Consider the following 22,603-nt stretch of genomic DNA (forward strand, 5'->3'; position numbering starts at 1 on the left):
AGTTGAAGTAGGAAGCTACTACTACCGAACAGGTTATAAGCCATTTTTTACAGTGTGGTGAGAACTTTATCAAAGAGCTCCTAAAGTAATTCATGCCACTCCACTGCTAACTACCACCTGATCCCTGCTAACCACATCCACAGTTAGGCTGGACTTACCTCAATGAGTTCATTGCTCCAGATGCTGGCATCCATTTTTAGACTTCTAACCTTGGAATCTTTTGGTCCTAAAGATCTATGTTGTCCTGAAGTCAAGACACAATTGCATTTCTATTTCAATTTGTATGTAAATGTATTTTAAATCTTTTATTTTTAATCTTGAAATCTTTAAATCTTTAATCTTTAAAACTTTTTAAAAAATGTGTGTATGCATTCATGTATGTGTGTGTGTATATACCTTTTCAACTTAAAACACGTCAATATCTAATTTCCTAATGCCAATAGCATTAAAAGTAGTGGTGATAATTACACAGAAATCCCAACCACAATGAAGATAACAGTAATCATCTTCATCACTACCCTGTAGTGGTATAAAACTATAGTTTTAAAACTAAGTATATATGTATACCAATATGTATGTGTGTATATTCATCACTTGGTAATTAACTAGCAATTAGAGGTTACTGAAAACCTTTATAATAGGTTTGTTTAAATTCCATGTATGTAAACATAGATATCCTTTTACGCCTAAAAAAAAAAAAACTAGCAACAGCTCTAATAAACATGTATCTAAAAATATGAAGTGGATTCTTTATTCTACTTATATGCCTGAAAGAGAATAAGAGCCCAGCATTCTATTACAATCGATTCAATTATGCTGTGTAATCATCATTCAGTCATTACTGGGCACCCAGGAATGTGTCTCAGGGTTTCTAGGCTGAGGAGAGAATAAGGTATTAAGACACTGTCCCTATCTTAATGACTTTTTGCCTATGAGCATGAAAGTTCATTCCTCTCTCTACATTAGGTAAGAGGGTCCTTTCCTCCTTTCTTTAAAATGGTAACTACTCAGAGCACTAAGTCTTAAAATCCCAATGGCAGAAATATGCATAGGTTTGCATTTATAAAGACCAACTAGGCAATACTGAAAGGGGTTGAACTCAGAAAACAGGTAGAAGAACTGGAAAGAACCCCTGGAGTCTTGGAGGCAAAAAAAAAAAAAAAAAAAAAGATAGAATCTGAGTTGAGACAAGCAGGAGGAGCACAAAAGGGAGGGCAGATTCAGAAATCCTGAGGCGATAAAAACTACTGAGACTTGGTTGGCTTTAAGGGAGGGGAAGGGTCAAGAGGGTCTCAGGTTTTAGGCTTGAATGTAGGGTAGACAGTATTGCTTCTGACCAAGATTTAGAATAAATGAGAATGTTCAGTTTTATGTAATAAGCTGGGCAGCAATGAGAGCTCCATTTTTCACATGCTATTTTTGAGGTATCTTGGGCACATCCAAGAAAAGAGTCCAGTAGGTAGACCCACGAGTACGATGTCCAACATGGTGAGAACTGTCCACTCATAAGTGAGTGCTGAACTTAAAATGATAAATAACATCAACCAGGAACACTGGAGTGAAAGAGAACTGAGGATGTAACCCAGAGGAACACATGTATTTCAGGACCAGGCAAAGGAAAAGTAACCTGAAAAAGAATGACCAGAGTATTAAGAACACACAAAGAGAAAATGGTATTTTGGAAGGTAAGGGAGGATGGGAAGTCACAGAGAGACACACTGGTCAAATACTGAAGTGCCAAATACTGCAGAGAAGACAATAAAGATAGGAACGGACCACACAGAAACAGAGAGGTAAAATACACAGGGAAACATGGTGAAAATATTTTTACTGGACTACAGAGAAGAGAAAACTGATCATAGGATGAAGAAAAACAAGGAAGTTAAAGAAATGAAGGAAATCTGTGCAGAATTCTATTTTTTTTTTTTAAAGATTTTATTTCACAGAGAGAGACACAGTGAGAGAGGGAACGCAAGCAAGGGGAGTGGGAGAGGGAGAAGCAGGCTTCCTGCGGAGCAGGGAGCCCGATATGGGGCTCGATCCCAGGACCCCAGGATCCTGACCTGAGCCGAAGGCAGCTGCTTAATGACTGAGCCACCCAGGCACCCCCAGAATTCTACTCTTGAAAGTACCCTGTCTGTGAAGGGAAAAGAGACAGAGAATGATACATACAGGGAAACGGGAAGTTTTCAGGAAGCTAGTGTCAACATACAGACATGCGTTAGTATATATGCTGAAACAAAAGAAACCACGGTTGAATAATTACAGAGAAGGAATAAGCGATGAGGTGAGGATCCTAAGAAGAGAAGAAAGAAGCAGAAGACATGAGTAGAAACAATAGCCTCGGACAACACAAAGGCTCTCTTCCAATGAGACTGGAGAGGAAAAAAGGTTGGGAAGAAATACAAAGTAGAGGGAGATTAGCTGATGCTTCTTCTTGTTGCCATTGATGTTAATTAGCTCCTGAGAAAATCTAGCGCGTTAAGAAGTGTGGAAGCACAGAACTCTTGAAAAGTATTGAGGATTGAAGAAACTGTCCTAGCCTTTGCTCTAACTGAGGTAGTGCTCCTCCTCCGTATTCTCTCAATGAAACCTGTGCTCAACTCCGGTCTTGCCATTATCATATTCTACTGCAATGAACTGTAATTCTACTGCAATATCAATCTCTTATACATTTTTTTAATTCCCAGGATCAGCATAGTACCTGGTAAAGCTAGGATGCTGACGTAAAGTTTAGGACACGACTAAGTTTCTTCAAGACCTCTATGACCACACACCTAAGCTGGGGTCCATTCCCTCCACTCACTGGAACAACTATGAACCCCCAAATACACTGAGCTGTCAGATGGTCTGTAAGCTGTAAAGTCACAATAAGATAACCAGTCATAGTACTGGTTACTGTCAGAAACCTCAATACTCTTTGGAAATGCTTCTAGATAAACACTCTCATTAGAAGAGATATGGGATCTGCTGTACCAAGTTTAGAGCTCAGAATGACTTGATATGAAATACACATCTTACAAAATATGACTGGGGAAAAGTGGGCAAATCATGCAAAGATGCAAGCATGTTCAGGGTGCATTCTGAAACACACTCACCTTAAAATCTAAAAATTTCAACACTGTCTTTTTAACATCCACACATGGACCAGGAGGCGCTCAAAATGATTACATGCTTAAAAATCAATTTTTACGTCTAAGTCATGCATAAAAGAAGTTTAGAACTACAAGATATTTCTAAATTTAATTGAAATGTAAAAGCCTCCTCCGTTTTTATTTTTCACAACTGTTGGCTGGGACACATTACGTATGACAATAAAGAGCATTCAGTGCCAATCTGCTACCAAACAGTGCTGAGCATAACTGATCACTAATTACCTGCACACTTCTTACAGATGACAACACAGAGATTGATGGATGCCCAGTCAGGGTCCGGGGCTTTACAATCGGCACAGCTTCTGTTGGACTCGTTGAACCAAATCTTCTCAGCTACCTCATAATCAGAGAGAGTTTCTGCTATCGATTGCTGCACAGCTTCAATCCACTCTTGTTTCTCTTTTTCAGACTCGGCTGTAAAGCTGAGACAATTAATGTTTCTGCATTATTGATCTCTCTTGTAAAGGCCAATTAAGCGGTATGTTCAGTTTGCATATTCATTTCACTAATTAAACAGCAGCTGAAAAATATGCCTTCCAGACAGCTGAATAGTCTTTTCTGTTAAAAATCATCTAATTTAAAAATCCATCTTTTTTCCTTTAACATCCCACATTGTTTATGAATTTGTTTACATATCTTGAACCAAAATTAATATGTACATTTTTCTGACCAGGATATAAAAATCGCCTTGTTAGGTCAACAGCTTAAATGAGAGGCCATGTTTCCTAAGCAGTGGTTATATAATAATCAATGAGATACTGGCTGAGTTTCAGACTTTCGGGATTATTGGATTATTTTGCCAAGAAAGTATGCCATGATAGTCTGAAACTAAATTATCAAAAACACCCACCAGAAATTTTGATTTTTTTCAGTCTTAAAAATAGATTTTCTTTTCTAATGAGAAGAATGTCCAGATGGCTTTAAGAAACTGAGAAATCAAAAAAGTTTCAAGTGATTACTATTCTAACGGAATTCTAACTCATTTTTAGCCATGTTCTGATTTATCCTAATTCTTAGTGTTTACTGGATACCTGAGTAAAGGGATAAAACATTAACCATGGGTTCACTCCAAGAAATGTTTAGTGAGTATCTGCAATGTGTCAGGAAATGTGCTACAGTGCTCCAAACTCGGCCAATGACCCACAAAATGTTTCACAGTCATGTTTTCTGTTCCGAAGATGAAAATGTTTTGAAATATAATGAAAATAACAGATGACTAACATATTCCAAATAACCCATAAGGAAACTGAGAGGCCTACAATGGATATTTTCTGAAGCACTTTGCCATCATCAGCATAATATTCATAAACTTCTTTGTGGTTTCCACTTTTACATAGAGATTGGTCACAGCCAATATGGCACAACGGTCTTTGCACCTGGGTTACTGGTACACAGATTCTAAAACTCTTGGAGTGACAAGTGCCTTTTGTATCCTTGTGAGGTAATTTGTGGCTGGAGGACTTAATAGCTTTAGGATGGGAGCTGGCCACCACAAAGAACAAGATGTGATTAGAGGGTTGGAACTTCCAGCCCCACCCCCCTGACCTCTAGGGATGGGAGAGGTGCTAGCAATTGAGTTAATCAACAAAGACAAAGGGTTTAATCAATCATGCCTACAGAATGAAACACCTCCCCCCCCCATAATAACCCCTGAACAACAGGGTTCAGAAAGCTTCCGGGTTGATGAATGCATTGAAGTGTTGAAAGAGTGATGTACCCAGAGAAGGCATGGAAGCTCTGTACCTTGTTTGTGTGGCTCTCCCATGTGGATGTTCCTGAGATGCATTCTTTATAATAAACTGGCAATAATTAATTAAACTGTTCTCCTGAGTTCTGCGAGCCATTCTCACGAATTAGTGAACCTGGGGAGTTGGGGTCTTGGGAATCCCAATTTGCAGCCAAGTTAGAACAAAGCGTGGGTAAGCTGAGGACCCAGTACTTGTGACTGGAGTCTGAATTGAAGGCAGCTCTGTGGGATTGAGCCCTTAAACTTGTGGGGTCTAATGCTCACGCCAAGTAGCTGCTGTTGGAATAGGACTGAATCCCAACACCCGCTTGGGATCTGGAGACATGGAGAATTGGTTGGTGTGAGGAAAAAGCCCACCACATATTTTGTGTCAGAAATACTATGAGTAAAAACAGCTCAGCCAATGTCTGCATTTTCAGTTGAGGCTTGAATCTGCCTATGTGAAAATAAAGTTTGTTAATCTTTAGGTGATTATTTTTTCCTCAAAATTTGAGCCAGCGACACATCTGACAGATGAAATGAATACCAGACTTGGGAGTATTTTTGAAATTGCTAAGTAATTGTTAGTCCTTCAAAGGCCTCTGAACAATTGCCTCTGACGTGCATACTACCCTGTGATATGCTGATTATTTGTAACAAATGAATTAATGTGGGTGAACTCACAGATACTGACTTAATGCCTCTTCTGTGTACCAAAGCTATGGAGTTATTATAGATTATTAAAACATATTAGGAACTTGAAGTTTTCTTTCTCATTGTCATATGAAGTAATTACTAGATTACCGTAACACAAAACATATAATAAACTGTTAAAATATTTGATGAATAAGTGCTATGAGATCCATCACCATTATTTCAATCAGGAGTTCCTTTTAGGAAATCATTATGGAGCAACTGTAATCAGGAATTGATTTTAAAGGAAGACTACATCTGAGTAGGCTAAAAGAAGGTAAATAAAAATACAGCTTAAAGACAATGTAGTATTCTTCATTCCTTCAAAATGTGAAGGAATTTTTCATATACTTGCTGATAAAAAATTAATATATTTATCAAGCGTACTAAGAAAAAAAGGTATTAAGAAAAGAAACATCCCAAATCTCATGAAATTAGTAACTTTGCAGGTTGTGTGATAATTCAAGTCACTTTTATGAGGTGTTTTTACATACTGGTTAATAAATTAGATAATACAGAAAACAGTGAACATGATTTTATTATGTGATCTATAAGAAATAAAACCACCACTAGCAATGTAAAAGTAGATCGCCCAAGCTTTCTTGGAATAACACAAACACAAAAGTTTAAATATAGCTTACCTAAAACTCCTGTAGGGAGTGATTATTTCAAAAGACTGTTTTACAGTTCGGTCCACTTGCTTTACATTTGCTACATTCATAGGAATTATGGTAATACCAAGTCCACTCTTAAAATCCTAGTTGGGAGAAAAAAATATGTAACAACATTATAAAGAAACAAAAATATGGATTTTGCAAGTACAATTATATTCTTTAAAATCCATTATATCCTACTAAATTTTACTACACATATACATGTAGAATTAAATAAGTCATTAAAAATGGATTGACAGTGGTTTTCTTATTTTAGGTAGGCACTCTCGATCCAGTCCCATTGCAAGCTGGACAGCTGGGCTACTGATCAAGTACAGACTTCTTTCACATGAAATGTTAAGTTGACTAGGACACAGACTGTGAACTGTACATGCTTGCTTTTCTAAGTTAGGCACTTTTTCATCCTTATCTATTCAGCAAAGGAAACTAAGAGTTAACTAGCCCTTAGCATGTGCCTAGTAATTTCTAAGTAGGGGAGTCAAATGACACTGTGAGGCTGCTATAGTTACTACTTATAAAAAAGTAGAGGAAACTGAGGCCCAAAGAAATGAAAGTCACTTAGAAAGCACGGCTAGTTGTATGTGGTAGAAAGTGACTGAAACCCAAGCTGATTATTCTTTGTTTTACTCTGTGATGTGACCTCTGCTCTGTCACATTATTTTTCTCATTTACTCTCAAACAAAAGCATTACTTATTTTATAATTTTATTTCATTCCCAATATTTTATTACTTTCCTATTCCTTCAATTAAATTCTTAAGCTCCTTTAATGCAATTTTGGTATGAAAAGTGCCATTTGTTCAATACCTATAGTATAGTTCAATACCAATCTGTTCAGTTTGTCCCACCAAAATTAGAAACTGTTCAAAAGGCTACAAGGTCTACCTTCTAAAAGCATTAAAGTTTGAAATATTGTTATCTAATCATAAGGGTTTGGGAATTTGATTTATCAAATAATCTCAACACCTTAAAAATATAATTATTCTCTACTTCAAAAGATTTATGCATGTAAACAGGTTCAGATTAAATGTGCTCTGAATTCCAAAATTCAAATTGACTAGAAAAAGTAGCCATACTAAAGACAGGCTACAAAAAATATTGGTCCATTTTCAATAAGAATACTTCTGGCAGAGACTGTGAAAGTTCACAGGCCTTCTCTCAACAGGCTAAAAGTAGAAGTACTATTTTCCCATCTCCCTTGCAAGCTAGAAGGGGTCATATGTCTTAGTTTTGGTCAATAAAATATAAAAAATTCCTGGGGTAGGAGTTGGGGGGAGGGAACAAATCTTGGAAGAAGAAAGACTTTAACCCCTCGCCATTCCATCTTCTTAGGAAATAACATCGGAGCACAGAAGCTGTTAGAATCCTTGAAATGAAAAGCCTGAGAACAAATTCTTGTACCTAAGGATGCCAGAGTGAGAAAAAAAGATAGGAAGAACCTTGTTCCCTGGCAGCATCAGCTCTCTGCTGCCTACACCAAGAAATCGATTTGTTAAAACAAATCCCTATTTAAGCGATCCTTTGGGTTTTTGTCATTTGATACTAAAGCATTCCTAATAAATTAAGTGAAATAAAATAGTAACAAATTTCCCCCACTTGTAAAAGTATCCAGAGTTTTCATTCATAAATTGCAGAAAAGCCTCCCTTCATATTTTTAACATAAGATGTTAAGTTAGAATAAGGAAATGACGCATTTATAAAACGTATCGTCAATTTGATTTTTTTTTTCCTATGAAAGTACAAATAGCTTATTATGTTAGGAGAAACAAGAGAGAAACTGAGAGTCAATAATATAAAAGAGAAGATGCACTGACATGCTAAGTGTTGCAAAATAATTAGAAAAACGTAATATACTTCCACTTCGTATGGCAAACTCATCTATAAAACAATACTTAATGTGATCTATATGGACAAGGAGAATCAAATAGGTTCAGTGTTATACTTACTTACTACAATTAAAAAAAAAAAAATTCTCAATTGTCCATATCAGTGTTCTTGCTGGATAACAACTGTTGGAGAAACTTCCAAAGCAAGTGACCGGAAACTCAAGCTCTCTTTTATAAATGAAGAAATAAAGCAGGGGGTTCTTTTGTATTGTTTTTGTGGGGTTTTTTTGTTTGGGTTTTTTTTTTTTTAGTTGAAGTATAGTTCACAAAGTAACATTAGTTTCGAGTGTGCAAACATAGTGATACCACAATCCTATAAATTGTGCTATGCTCACAAGTGTAGCTACCGTATGTCAGGCAAGGTAGGATATCTCAAAAACAGCTACCTGATGGGCCGACTCGATATAGCAGTAACTCTAGAACAGACCGCATGTCCTTCCAACAGATCTCCATAATGGAGACCTGACAAGAGCTGGATATGCACTATTATCTTCCATGCCAAGTTATATTCTCTGATGAGCACCTGGCTTGCAGGTACTGTGTGTTAGGAAGGGCAGAGATACCTACTCAATCCATCAGACTAGCAAATGGCAAGAGTAACAGTGTTTTATGGATACTGATGAGCCTTATCCAGGCTCTGGCCTGAACTGGTGGCCCCTCATTTCTACAAGCAAGTTGTGAAATGTCTACATATAAAGCTGCAATTTCTGTGAAAAAATAAGTGAGGGTGGGCTCTAGACCCCAAATTTCTTTCGAACAAGGCAAAAATGATTTTTTTAGCCTGGAAGAAAATTGTAACCCATTTATCAGTTGCTGGCCATGGCCATATGGTTTTGAGTAATTAAGAGTATCTACTGAATTCATTGGCACAAGTGGACTGTAAAATGTACAGCAGAGTAACAAAACAAATGTCCATGCTCTTGAGAGCTTTTAAATATGAAACAACTGTGTTTCTTATTAAAAATATTTGTGGTGACATTAAGCCAATTTTTCAGACTGTATTTAGAATATACTAAGAATATATCTAATTCCTCAATGCTCCCTCCGACCCTGAGATTCTTATCCCCTGAATTGGAAAGCAGAGTTTAAGAATCTCCAGTTAAAAAGCAAAACTACAACCCTGTGATTCTCATATGCAGCCAATGTTGAGAAAAACTGAATCAGACAGCAGAACCAGCTGTAGAATCTAGACAGGATGAGTCTGCAATATTTAAATATCAGGATATCAACAGCTGCTTCTGCCTTCTGTAGAGCACAAGAAAAGGCATGCAGTGATTACACAAAAATCATCTTAAATCATTAAGACCTCTAGTAGACTTTCCAAAGGAAGTGAAACTTGACCAGATCATTGACAAAATCCAGACCAGCTTGATCAGGTACACCTCTCTGGCTTCAGTTCACTCATTTGCAGGATGGAGAGAACAGTAGTACCGACACTTCTTCAGGGTGGGGAGGATTAAATCAACCCATTAAATATGCTTAGAAGAACACCAGGCAGGCAATGAGTGCTACACAGACCTAGTTAGCTACTGTTATCATTCTTCTTAGTTTCTACCTCTTGGATTTGAAACCAAGTGAACATATTATCTATGAAAAAGCTAATTACAAGAAAACACATATTTAAGATAACTAGCAAGCATATATAAATTTTTAAAAATGGGGTGGAAAAAATAAATAAATAAATAAATAAAAATGGGGTGGAAGGCAAATGTTAAAAAATAAATTACCCTTTAACTACAATCTGATTGTAATAGTCTCATTTTGAAAATAGGCACAAGTCAGGGACAAGCCACACTTTTCGACACTTAAAATGCTGTAAGCTGGATAGAAAAAAACAGGAGCATGAAAATTCAGCGGGTAGAATATTACTATAGAAAGCAAAAAGCTAAAAACAGATTCTGAACAATATCTTATATTTAATTTGCTATCACAGAATGTGGGATCTCAGAAAGCATGAATCCCTCCATCAGCACTACCGTAACAATGTTACTGCTTGGCGAACAGATCTGGACAACCTGCGAAGGTGGTCGTCACCATGTCGGCACTGGGAGTCAGACCTGGGGGAGAATCCTGGCTAAGCCATTTACTGGCTCTCCGACTACTACCAAGTTACTTACTTTATCTAGACCTCAACTTCCTCATTTATAGAAACACAGTAATATCTACCTTCTACAGCACGGTTGTAAAAATTGAGTGCCACATAAATGAAGGGTCTAATACAAACAGACAATTCTTTCATTTATGAGTTCTAAACCCAGAATTTGTCTTCAATAAAAGTATCTCCATTTTATTTATTAGGACTGAAAGTATTCACACCAATGATTCTATAGTATATACTCGGTTTAGAATGAATGGTAAATATTTACCAAGATGCTGAAATGGGTTATTTGTATGAATTTGTAACAACAGAACCTGGTTAAAGCTACATTTTGAAACTACATGGCGGAAGAGCAAAATAAAAGTTTGATTCCTAACCGGGAAAATTAAAGAAGGGTTTGTTAACCCCAAATTTGCTGAAATCTCAAACCTATTTTTGGAAATACTGGATGCCAGGTTTCCATGCCAGAAATCTAAGAACTTGGTGCTTAAACATTTGTTGAAAACAGATGTGGCATTGTATGACATTGGCACCACATTTCCGGGGAAACACCAGATGCAGAGTTTGGCCAGATACAGAACCCAGAGAATCTGAGGTCACCACCTACATCCTGCTGCTTCTTTCTTTGCTACTCAACCCACAGCCCTGTGAGGTCTATTTAAATTCTATTAGAGTTTCATGCCCGTGCCAAACACCGGGAACATTATGTAGGGGGAACGAGGGGGAACGAGTCTCTTGTTATACCCTGATCTGAAAATGTTTAATCAAGTAAATTTATATAGTTAAATCCTCAATGCCACAATTATCATTAAATGGATACACAGACCCACCAAGCAAGACATCTGGTTGTAACAAATTCACTAATATTAACATGATCCTGAAAAAAACTTATCACAAAAAAAGATAAAAAAAAAAATAAATGGGGGAGGCTGGCTGTGGGAACAACCTAACAAATGGAAACCAAAGCCAATTATCTTAAATGTGCCTCACATCCATTTGCAGAAATTTCATTCAAATAGCAATACCATGTATGTAACACTACATATACTTCAGTGTACATTGAGATTTTATTATTTCATTTGAAATTTTAAATAGTGGGTTATATACTACATCCACATCATCAAGGCAAATAAATTTATAAAATAATTATTTGCCAGAATATAGAAAATCTATAAGCTTTGAAATAAAAAGCAGTTTAATTATAATAAAATTTCTACACAATAAAAATTAACTGAAGAATGAAAAGTAAGCGATAGCTCAAAAAAGCAGTTACAGAAAATGACCTGACGATTAATTATCTTTATTATATGAAGAGCTTAAAGAAATTGTCAGGAAAGACAATAAAATCCCAATAAATAAAAGGAAAAAGAAAATCAAGAGACAATTCACAGAAAAGAGAGTAACTTAAAAACAAATTGAAAAACAAAAAATGGTTAAGCTCTATAGACAAGAAAAACAGCTGTAAATGACCGCTCATTCAACAAGCTTCATTCTGCAAAATGTTTACTGAGTGTCAGCTACGGGCCTGAAACTCCTGAAGACCTAACAGTGAATAAACCATCACAGCATTAATTTGAGAATATAAAATTACAACACGTTTAAGGTTAAAATCAAGCTGGTACCTAGTTCATGTAGCTAACAGCATTTAAAATGTAAACAATTCTTTAGGAAAAGGTCATAAAAGTCCATGCCAAAAATAATAATAATAATAATCAGAAAGGAAGAAAAGGCTACATACAGAAAGCCACCAGAAGTCCCACTTATTTATCACGATGTGCGATACCCACAGTGGAAGGTGAGACCCTAAACAGAAGGCGTCTTTTGGTCACTGCTATACCCCTAGAGCCTAGAGCAGTGCCCAGAAATGAGAAGGTGTCCAATAAAAATCCATTTTGTAAAATGGATGAATACAGAAACACAGGGAATTGTATGTAGTATAAGCTGTATAAACTGAAACACAACTCATTTTAAACAAGTTCAAGTAACACTGGAGAAAAACTATCATAATTATACTGCAGGCATGTAAAACATAAGAGAACAATATTTGTAAAAATTAAACACTGCGTTTGTGAGATGGTGTTAAATAAAGGGATGGCGTGTAATTTATGTGATAACAGCGCCACAGTGTTTTACAACTGAGTAATTAGGTAGAGAATTTGTGTCTGTTTCTACATTGCCAAACTCCTTTCTAACAAATGTTTTTACATATCTCTTCATAGTTCTTTTCAACTTTTTACAACCTATTGGGCAAGGGCAGGGGGAGGGGACATGATATTCCCTAAGGCATTTCTCCTACTCAGTAGAAAACTACTGCAAATTTCAGTTCCTACAATCTACTAATGAATGAAAGGGAAAGACAGAGATGAAAGAAAAAAATGAATCTTTGAACCAAGCAATTGGGAAAACAAAAAGTCCATGTTAATTCCATAGAGTTCAGACCTGTCAGTGAAGTGTCCATAAGGAGATGCAGATTGGCATCCCCCTAGCTATCATCATACCATTTCTGTTAAAAAAGAAGGAATTTCAAAAACAAGCAAAGGCAATAATTATGATAGCCTGTTCTAACAGCTATTTTAACTTAGTTACTGATTCAGTAGAAGGGACAGATTTAGAAAAAGGTGAAAGAATTACTGAAAATATATTTGTAGGGATTCTTGACACAGAATCTTAAGGACACTTTCTGGAAGTAGAGAAAAAGCTCTGGAAAAGATTAACAATAATCCACAAAATTAGAGTACACTTCCAGACAGACAGAGTTGAAGGAATGTATGGGAAATAACAGTTTCAAACTGTTTTCCAAACATTGTCCCCTTTATGCTGAGTTTGCAAATGGAATTTAATGTTTGCGCTAGATCATACTCTGGCAATAAAAGTCTACATTAAGAAAAAGGGATTAAATGATACTGTAGAATTCAATTTAATTTAAAAATTGAGATCTTAGCGCAAAAAAAAAAAAAAAATACCAGTAGCTATAGTTCAGAACTATGCACAATTAGTAACAGTTCTTCAAAATTTCAAAATGTATTACTACTAATCATGATTATCTTAACTTTGCACTTAAATGTTGGCACATTTAAAAATGGGAAAAGATCACTTCCAAATGAAAGTTAATCACAAAAAGAGGTATGATAGTCCCAAGTTGCAGGATGATGAATTCAATGCTGCTGAAGGCTATTTTTACACATTTTCCAACTCCATAAATATCTTGCTCTCTTTACCTAGATGCTTATCATTTTTTAAAGAAAAAAAAAATACCCTTAGAGCAGTGTTTTACTGTATGTAGTTTCTGATACATGTGGAGGCCTTATATAAATGTGGATTCCAACATTCTATCCCCAGAAATTCAAAGTCCACAGTCTGAAATGAGCCCAGATATCTGGAATTTTAACATGCAGTTTACATAATGGCCTTAGGAATAGTAAGCCATCTCTCTTCTTTACATGATGCCATTTAAACCTAAAGACATTAACTTAATTACCTGAGCCAATTAGTAGCAGAGAAAGAATGAAAACCCGGAACTGCTAGCTCTGTCCAATCGTCTTTGCTCTAAATGACTGTTGGAGCTTCCTTTTAAGTAACTCTTCAATATATGCTACCTTTCCACCTTTATCCATTATGTTTCCTCTCTCTGGAGTGACCTCCAAAGTAAATTTGTAAAACTATGCATCAACAGAAGCAAGAAGAATGAAAATAATTCATATTTAGGGTAGTGTAGGTCAATTTTCCTTATTTTTTATTCTATTCACACTACAAATTATGTGGGCAATAAATTCACTATTTTTTTTTTAAATTTTTAAAACTGAAAATAGTTTAGCTTTGATGCATGGAACTCAATTAGATCCAACGCAAATTTAGATACAGAAGTTCAAAGCTAACACCTCTCACTTTTTTTATTTTTTATTTTTACTATAGAAGTATGATTGGTATGTTATATTAGCTTCAGGGATAACACCTCTTACTCTTACATTTTTATAAGTAAATTTTTTTCCATATTTAAAAAAAGCACAAAATTACCTAATGTGTTGTATATATAAAACTTCTAGAAGTAGCACTGAATGATTACCTTTTAGTGCTTTTCTTAAATGCAAGCTTAAAGCCCCCTGCATTCAGGAGAAAGCCTCCCCATTTAGCACATCACCCAAGTTCTTCACACAATCTGTTCAACCATGTGAAAAACCAATAGGCAACTTTCCTCTAGACAGAAAGGCATACACCAGGATGTAAACACAGATAAAACTGGAATGATAAGTTAGGGCCTAAACATAGAAGGCCTTCCTTAATTTAACCATCCAGTCTTGAGCCAACTAGTTTTTTAAGACTTGACTCAAGATCAAGTCCCTGAAGACCCAGCTCCATATAAAATGATAAAAAATTTTTAAAACTAACACATACACAAGCAACAGTATGTACTTTTTAAGGGTATATATAAAGGCATGTTAATGCATAGAAAAGGACCTGAAATATACATGCACTGAAAGTAGGTTTATGTCTCAAAAGATGAGGAGGGGTCCAGCATTAATGGTTTAACTTTTAAGGAGAATGTATTCATTACTTGTGTATGTGGAAGTGTTTCTAATCTCCAGACTTCATTAGTTGCCCTTTTTTGCACTTCTCTACAACTCCTGCATAAGCCTAATAAAGCACTGGGTTCGTCATCCATCACAAACAATGGTCTTGTCAGACTTTTCTTCCTGGAAGACAGGACTTGAGTCCTAAGCAAGCGCACCACTTGCAGAATGCCTCACCTGGTAGAATGTGTATTACTCAATACACACTTATACTCCGAACCTCCTAAGCAGCTAAGTTATTCAAGGAAAGAAGCTTAGGCTATTTCTAAAAGGTCACAGGCCAGAAATTTTCAACATAAGCTTTAAAAAGAAAGTTTGGTATAGTTGCTAAGATGCTACACTTAGAGTCATAAAGTTCTGGTTTTGTTATGCATGACTATCTACAATCCTTACGCAATCTTGATTTTCCTCATCTATAAAACATGGAGGAGAAGATCTTCCTCCTACATTTGTGGGCAAGATTAAAAGGAAATGTTTATAAATTAATTAGCACAATACCTGGTACTCACCAGATGATAGTCATTCTTATGCTTTTTATGTTCAATTGCTAATATTAAAGCAATAATTTCATACAATTTCTTTCTAATCAGAGAATGTTAATAAAACTTTAAAAAAACATCTATTTTGGGAGAATAACATAAACTCAGACAATCTAGCTAACGGAAGCGATGAAACTAATAATGTAAAGTCCATCAAATCCATGCAAGTAAAAAATGAATACCTCAATTAATCTGGCAGAGTAACTTACATACCAATAAATGCAAATTATGCATTTTTAAACTCCATTCCAATGAGAAAAGTTTTAATCATCTCACTTCAGACTGAAAATGTTCATTCAGTTCATACACATTATAAGCTTTACATCACTATTATTCTTGAGGAATATGTTAACTATCCAAGTTATTAATATGCCAACAATGCTCAATGACGCCTTCCACAGTTAACTGGCTAAAAAATCTTATCCAAAAAATATAATGAATAAGATCACACTGAAGTTCAGAAGATGTTTTAAAGATCTATAGTTAATATTTTTGAAACTAATGTTTGTTTTGAGTTGACATCTGTATTTGTTATGAAAACAGTCAGCATTTATATCCCACCCTATCATAATTCATTATATGTCATTAATGAGTTCATCTTAGATCAGATATCCAAAGCACACCATGCAATTCCACAAATTACTAAGCATCTAGCATATTCTAGGCTAAAAGATTAAGAATTCATTCCCCAAAAGGGGTATTTTCTTATACATACTGAAAACCAGATATGCTAGGGGCACCTGGGTGGCTCAGTCAGCTCAGGTCATGATCTCAGGGTCCTGGGATCGAGCCCCACATCTAGCTCCCTGCTCAGTGGGGAGTCTGCTTCTTCCTCTCCCTCTGCCCCTCTCCCTGCTTGTGTGTGTGCATGCATGCGCATGCTTTCTCTCTCTCAAATAAATAAAATCTTTAAAAAATATATAAAATAAAAATCAGATATGTTAGAGAAAGGGAAGTCTACAGAATCAAATAAAGTTAACAGAATTTGTTAGAACTTTAATACCAGTCTCCTCAAAACACTGAACTTCTCTACTAAGTCTTTCTAATATTAACCAAATTCAGTAAGTCAACAACTCAAGTCTACTTCATTTATATGTGGTGTATGTGTATGTATGTGCATATATGAACCACTTGCCTATAGTGAATTATTTCCTCTGCAAGCAACATATCTACTTTAAAAAAAAAAATGCTGGAAACTCAAGAAAACATGTTACCTGTGCCTACTCTTACAATTTTCTATTACAAAAGAAACACAACAGGTGCAGAACTGTGCCTATTTCATCAACAGCTGTAATGGTTAATTGGTTCTTGATTGTTACCTCATATAGTGTTATAACACTTCAGCTAAAGAATACCCTTCAAAAATTATTTTCAAGATTTTATTTTCCCAGTCCCTTAAAAAGGTGATGTCTAGCTTCAAATTTGATGTAGATTACTTTCCTGTCACTGAGGAACTGAGAAAATTCAACAAAACAACGCTTTCTTTGTTACATTTGGTGCAGTACTCAAGGCAAAAGCAAGGCGCTATAAGTAAAAACACTAATAAGTCTAAAAAAGCCACAGTTGTTAATGTAATCAAGGCACCGCAATTTGCAATTACTGTAACAGAGCTCACCTGTTCATTTTTGCAAAGCCACACGCTGTTTCCACTTAACACAGTAAAAATTTTGGCTTTATACCCTCTCAGTTCAAGATATCCACATTTCTCAGGTGCAGCAGCTGCTTGAGACTGCAAGGCAGGGGATTGTGATTTCAGTGCATTTAATAGTATGCTGATCCAGTCATTTCTCTCCTCTGAAAATGAAGACAGGAGAAAATACATACATCCATACTCATATAAATTATACAGGCACAGAAACACGGGCAAAGGATCTATTTTCCCTGTAACACATAATTTACAGATTCTTTCCCACAACCACAATCTAAATGCTACTGCAGTGAGAGCCCAATGGCCCAATTCTGTAAGAGAAAAGAAATAACACTACCCAGGTGTTCTGTAATCAATACTACTGGCCCCACCTCGGAGCTTATTAGAATGCAAAATCTCAGGCCCCACTCAGGACCTGATGAATCAGAATCTTCAGTTTAAGAAGATCCCCAGGTGATTTGAAACCATGTTAATATTTAAGAAGCACTCTTATAGATTATTCATGAGATTGGATTTTCTCTTTTAATAGAAGTAATACTGACACGAGTTAACAGATTTTATCTGGCAATTAAGTTGCTCAAAGGCCCAGAAAATCTTACTTCTGTTACTTAGAGCCTACTCTACTTAAGAGTATGCTGACTTGATATTCACTCATCCTTCCATTCTCACTACAGTAACAATAGCTTCTCATTTGGTAAATTAAAATTTGGTTTTCTCCCTCCACAAAAGCTAAGTGACCTTCAACTATGTATAACACACTGTGTTACAGACACAGGACTCTGATATAGTCCCCAAAGAGCAATCAAAGTTGTAAGTCAAGTTATATATGAACATAGAACACAGAATACCATAAATGTCATACAAATGATATCAAATAAAATATGAGTCAGTTCAATGGAAGTAAGTCATTTGCTGAAGGTCATACAGCAAGTTAGTATTAAAATTAGGAGAATCAAATGTTTTAACTCAGACAACTGTTCTCAGCACTATGAAAAAAAAGTATTTGCGCTAGGTCTTGGAATGAGGAGCATTTGAAAAGACAAAACTGGAGTTTGGTGAAGGAAGAGCAGAACTTTATGACTCTAAGCAGAGAAGAACACAAGAACAAAGGCAGAAAGAACCAACATCTGCTCAGAGACTAACTTATAGATAAGCATATTGATAATTTTGAACTCAAGAGGAAATAGGAAATATGGATAGAGCTTCTGCAGTACCTGTATGGAATTTTGCCTCCAAACTTTTTTACAGAGGGAAGAAAAAAAAAAAAAAACTCAGGATTCTTAACAAGGAAATGACATGATTAGTATGATGATAGGTAGACCAAACTGGAAGCCTGGGGAGGATCAGGACTAAGGCAAGAGAGGCTTGAAGTACAATGAAAATGGAAACAAAAGCATATCTGAAGAGTCAAGACCTTAAGTGACGGAAAAAACAGCTGAAGTTTTAAATATGTTTGACAGGTATTCACAAAAAAATATAAATTATCAGAATAAAAGTTAGCTTAGTACAATGACTTGAGCAAAGAAGGTGGAAGATTCCATTTTATTAACAGAACCACCTCAGGTTTTCAGTGCCCTAGCATGAGCATCTAGGTGGACAGCAATGCATGAATGAAGGTAACCTACACAAAAGAAGATCCATGGAAGTAGATAAACGTTTAATGTGAAAGGAGAAGAAATGGGACAAATCCTGAGGTACAACTCTATCTATGAGGCAAGAAAATGGGCTAGCAAAAAACAAAGAAGTGATTATCAAGGCAAAAGGAACAAAACAAAACAGGCTGAATTCCAGGTAGGAAAAATTATCAAGAAGGAAGAAGAAGGAAAGAATAAGCAGAGCTCAAGCTTGGAAAACTGGGGTAGTATCTCAGATCTAAGGTGTGGAAAGAATTACTCCATTATGGATTCAAGATCTCTAGATCTTGGTGTAGGTCTCCAGATTAGACTTGCTCCCATTCAAACATGAACCCTAAGTTATTTTATAATGAGCCATAATTTTTAAATTATCTTTATTTTTCCCTCACTTTCCAAACTACTAAACACAGTTTTGTCTTTAATGACCAAGGCCAAAGTATTTATTTAAACTCATTCAACAATGCTTTACTATAGGCATTACGTAGTCCCCAGGTAATAGTTCCCATGGATCAGGAAGAAATATTTACCCAACTTCCCCAGCATCATTAGAAACTAAAACACATGAAAATGTCTCCATTTTATATCTACACAAACAGATCCAGACTGCACTAGGATAATTTATATTTTCAGGAACAACAACAAACCTTCCATTGGTTATTACTTGTGATCATTAGTTTCACACAAGATACTCCTGCCAAGTAAACAACACAATGTTTTTTGTTTGTTTATATTAATCTACATAAATCATTTAGTTTGAAATGTAGGTCATATTTTTATGAAAAGAAACCCAACTTAGTTTTTTTTAATTTTCTTTCAATTTTTATTGACATATAATCAACAGTGTTCTATTAGTTCCATGTGTACAATATGCTTCAAAACTTCCATATGTTACTCAGCGCTCACCAAGGTAAGTGTACTTTTAATCCCCTTTACCTATTTCACCCATCCCCTCCCCCACCTCCCTTCCGGCAACCACCAGTTAGTTCTCTGTATTTAAGAGCCTGTTTTTCTTTCTCTTTTCTTTCTTTTTTCATTTTGTTTTGTCTCTTAAATTCCACATGAGTGAAATCACATGCTATTTGTCCTTCTCTGATTTGCTTCACTTTGTAGGTCATAACTTTATAAATTAGGCCAAAGTGTTTGTGGCTTCTACCTTGCTCTCAGCATGTATCTCAGTTTCTCAGGAAAATAATTTGAAACTGGCAATTGCATCTGTTGGACTTAAACATATGATGGCTGCATCTAAACAAATGGTTCTCTTACAGCCTAGAAGTATTGTCTAGCTCCTGAGGGCCTCATTTACTAACAGGAAGTAAACAGTCATGAATAAGTATGAGAATTAATAGTAACATTCAGTTTCTTCTTAATTACCCATGCCAATGGAGATAAACAGTGATACAGATCATTCAAACACAATAAAATAGATTACAAGCATCATTGATATTTGGCTATGCAACGTGTGTGTCCTTAGACACGGGGAATATGCTTTGATAAGCATATTACACAATATTCCATATATTCCATACACACATTCCAATATTCCATATATCACAATATTCCAAATCAAATACTGATCTTCCCTTGGGCTAAGTGTCTTGGGCAAAGCTAGTTATTATACTAGCTTCTGCCTGCTCTTCACACCAAGGTGCTTTTATTCTTTCCAATAACAAACATTTACTGTCTGTCTTGATCTTAGCACTGTGCTAAGCACTATTCCTTAGAGAACTGCCCTGACCTAGATATAGCTTTGCTCAAAGTAGAGCATTCCAGTTTGGAAAAAGGAAAAAAAAAAAGGGGGGGGGGGGAGTAGAGAAAACAAAATCACCACTTTCTTATAATTATGCTAGAATATAAATAAAATAGCAATTCCCTCAAACCAGTTCTTGAGGTTTTCAGGAATGTATGCCAACTACTGTAAGAATCAAAAAAGTAAAAAAACAAACAAAAACCAAAAAGAGACAATATTGTCTGACCACTAGATTTAGCAGTAGGCATATTCATTAGTAACATAAAGGACTGATTATCCTAGGGATTACTACGTAAGGGCTGTGTAAAAGATTAGTAACAGAATCTAACAAAGTCTAGATGGACCTTTACTTTTGATATGCTAATATAATTGAACTAAAGATTCCTCAACGTAACCCATGATCAATTTCAGAGAAGGAAGTATTTGCACACCATGACTATTCATGAAATCAATAGCCATTCATTTGTACAAATATTAACTGAGTGCCCACTGGGCTTCAAGACCTATTCTGAATACCAGGAATGGAAGCGTGAACAAGACAGACCACAGCCTTAATCTCCTGGAGCTTGCCCTCTTGTGAAAGGAGGAAGGCAATAAAACATAGATATATAATGTATTACACAGTGACAAGTGCAATGGGACAAAGTAAAGCAAGGGATGAGGGACACAAGAAGTGCTACCTTATACTTGATACTAGAAAAAGCCTCAGAAAGAAGGCAATGGTTAAGCAAAAGCCAAAGGAAATGGAAGTGATAGAGCAAGTCAGGAGGATGGCTGCAGGAAGAGCACTCTCAGATGAAGAAAGCAAGTGTCAGTGCCCTGGGGTTGACATGCGGGTTTGACATGTTCAAGAGCAAGAGAAGAGCTGAAATGTAGTGAGCGAGGGAGAGCACGGGAGGAGACAAGGACAGAGACCAGAGCCAGATCACGTAGTGGCTCTTGGACGTAAGTATTTTACTCTCAGGGAGATGGAAAGACAGCACAGCATCTGAAGTGGACTGACGTGATCAGACTTCCTTGATGCATGATCGCTGACAGCTGTATAGAAAACAGGACTATAAGTCAATCAAAGGAGTTTATTACAATAACCCAGAGAGAGGTGGTGGCTTGCATTAGACTAGTAATGACAGCGGTGTCAGAATCGATCAGAATCCAGATATATTCCCAAAGTCAAAAATGATCAGATGTGCTGATGGGCTGGATGTGCGATATGAGAGGAAAAAGATTCAAGAATGACTCCACAGTTTGTGACCCGTTACAATAGTCGGCCAATTTATACAACGGAGAACTTTTAATTCCCCTGGCTTTCCCTCCACCTAGTAAATGTTCCATTTACAATGTTCTAAAACATTAAATATTCTGGGCACCTGGGTGGCTCAGTGGGTTAAGCGTCCAACTCCTGATTTTGGCTCGGGTCTCAGGGTCGTGAGATTGAGCCCTGTGTCAGGCTCCACGCTCAGCGCCGAGTCTGCTTAAGGTTCTCTCTCTCTCCCTCTGCCCCCCTCCCCACGGTGCTCTCTTTCTCCCTCAAAACAAAACAAAAACAACACTGACTATTTCAAGACAGGCAAGTCTGCTTGCCCACAATAACTAAGGGAAATTTATGGGTTTCTTACCAAGTGTTCCTTCAAACAAACAAACAAACAAGCTTGGCATCATCGCTGCCACTGGAGGGCTGTAAGATGCTGTCTGGAAACAGAGTTGAGTGGAAAAACACCTGCCTGCCTCCCAGGGATCCAGGACCAGCTGAGACAGACAGGAACATGAGACTGCAGCTGAAACCCAGCACTGAAAATGGCCCAGGAACACAAATGACCACTTAGAATTCTTAAGCCCTTTCCTCACTGTAAGAACTGCGAATTCAAAACATCACCTGCTTTTTGAAGTCATGCATCTGCGTGTGTGACCACAGCTGCCAGGGGAATACAGACTGGAGAGAGCATTAGCCATTATGACCCTATGATCAGCTCCAGTGGTTCTGCTTCAGGACAAAGGAATCCCACTAAATTTTTTATTTGAGGAAGAGTATTTTTAAAATGTTATTATTTCAACATAATTCATTTTCAACTAAGAGCATAACAATACTTCACTAGGAAACCTGGGGGAATTGAAGCCTTTGAAAATTTGTGGGGAAAAGACGCCAAATGACAATCCTGTCTTAGCAATGCCAATGGGCAATGCAACAGTTTGGCAACAGGGACCCTGGCTTCAGAGGAGACAAAGGATAGGCCATTCAG

The 22,603-nt window shown here is 36.5% G+C and overlaps 1 protein-coding gene across 4 annotated transcripts in view; it reads right to left on the bottom strand.

Moving 5' to 3' along the window:
• Positions 1-22,603, bottom strand: part of ARAP2 (ArfGAP with RhoGAP domain, ankyrin repeat and PH domain 2) — a 183,982-nt gene that overhangs the window by 108,661 nt on the left and 52,718 nt on the right. For all 4 annotated transcript variants that reach the window (XM_078068483.1, XM_078068484.1, XM_078068485.1 and 1 more), the window contains exons 9-12: positions 16,953-17,131; positions 6,216-6,331; positions 3,378-3,577; positions 159-244 (exon numbers count right to left, since the gene is read on the bottom strand). In XM_078068483.1, the coding sequence (XP_077924609.1) occupies positions 159-244; positions 3,378-3,577; positions 6,216-6,331; positions 16,953-17,131 (581 nt within the window). The remainder of the gene's footprint in view (positions 1-158; positions 245-3,377; positions 3,578-6,215; positions 6,332-16,952; positions 17,132-22,603) is intronic.

Source organism: Halichoerus grypus, chromosome 3 (assembly GCF_964656455.1).
Source record: "Halichoerus grypus chromosome 3, mHalGry1.hap1.1, whole genome shotgun sequence".
Taxonomy (NCBI): Eukaryota; Metazoa; Chordata; class Mammalia; order Carnivora; family Phocidae; genus Halichoerus; species Halichoerus grypus.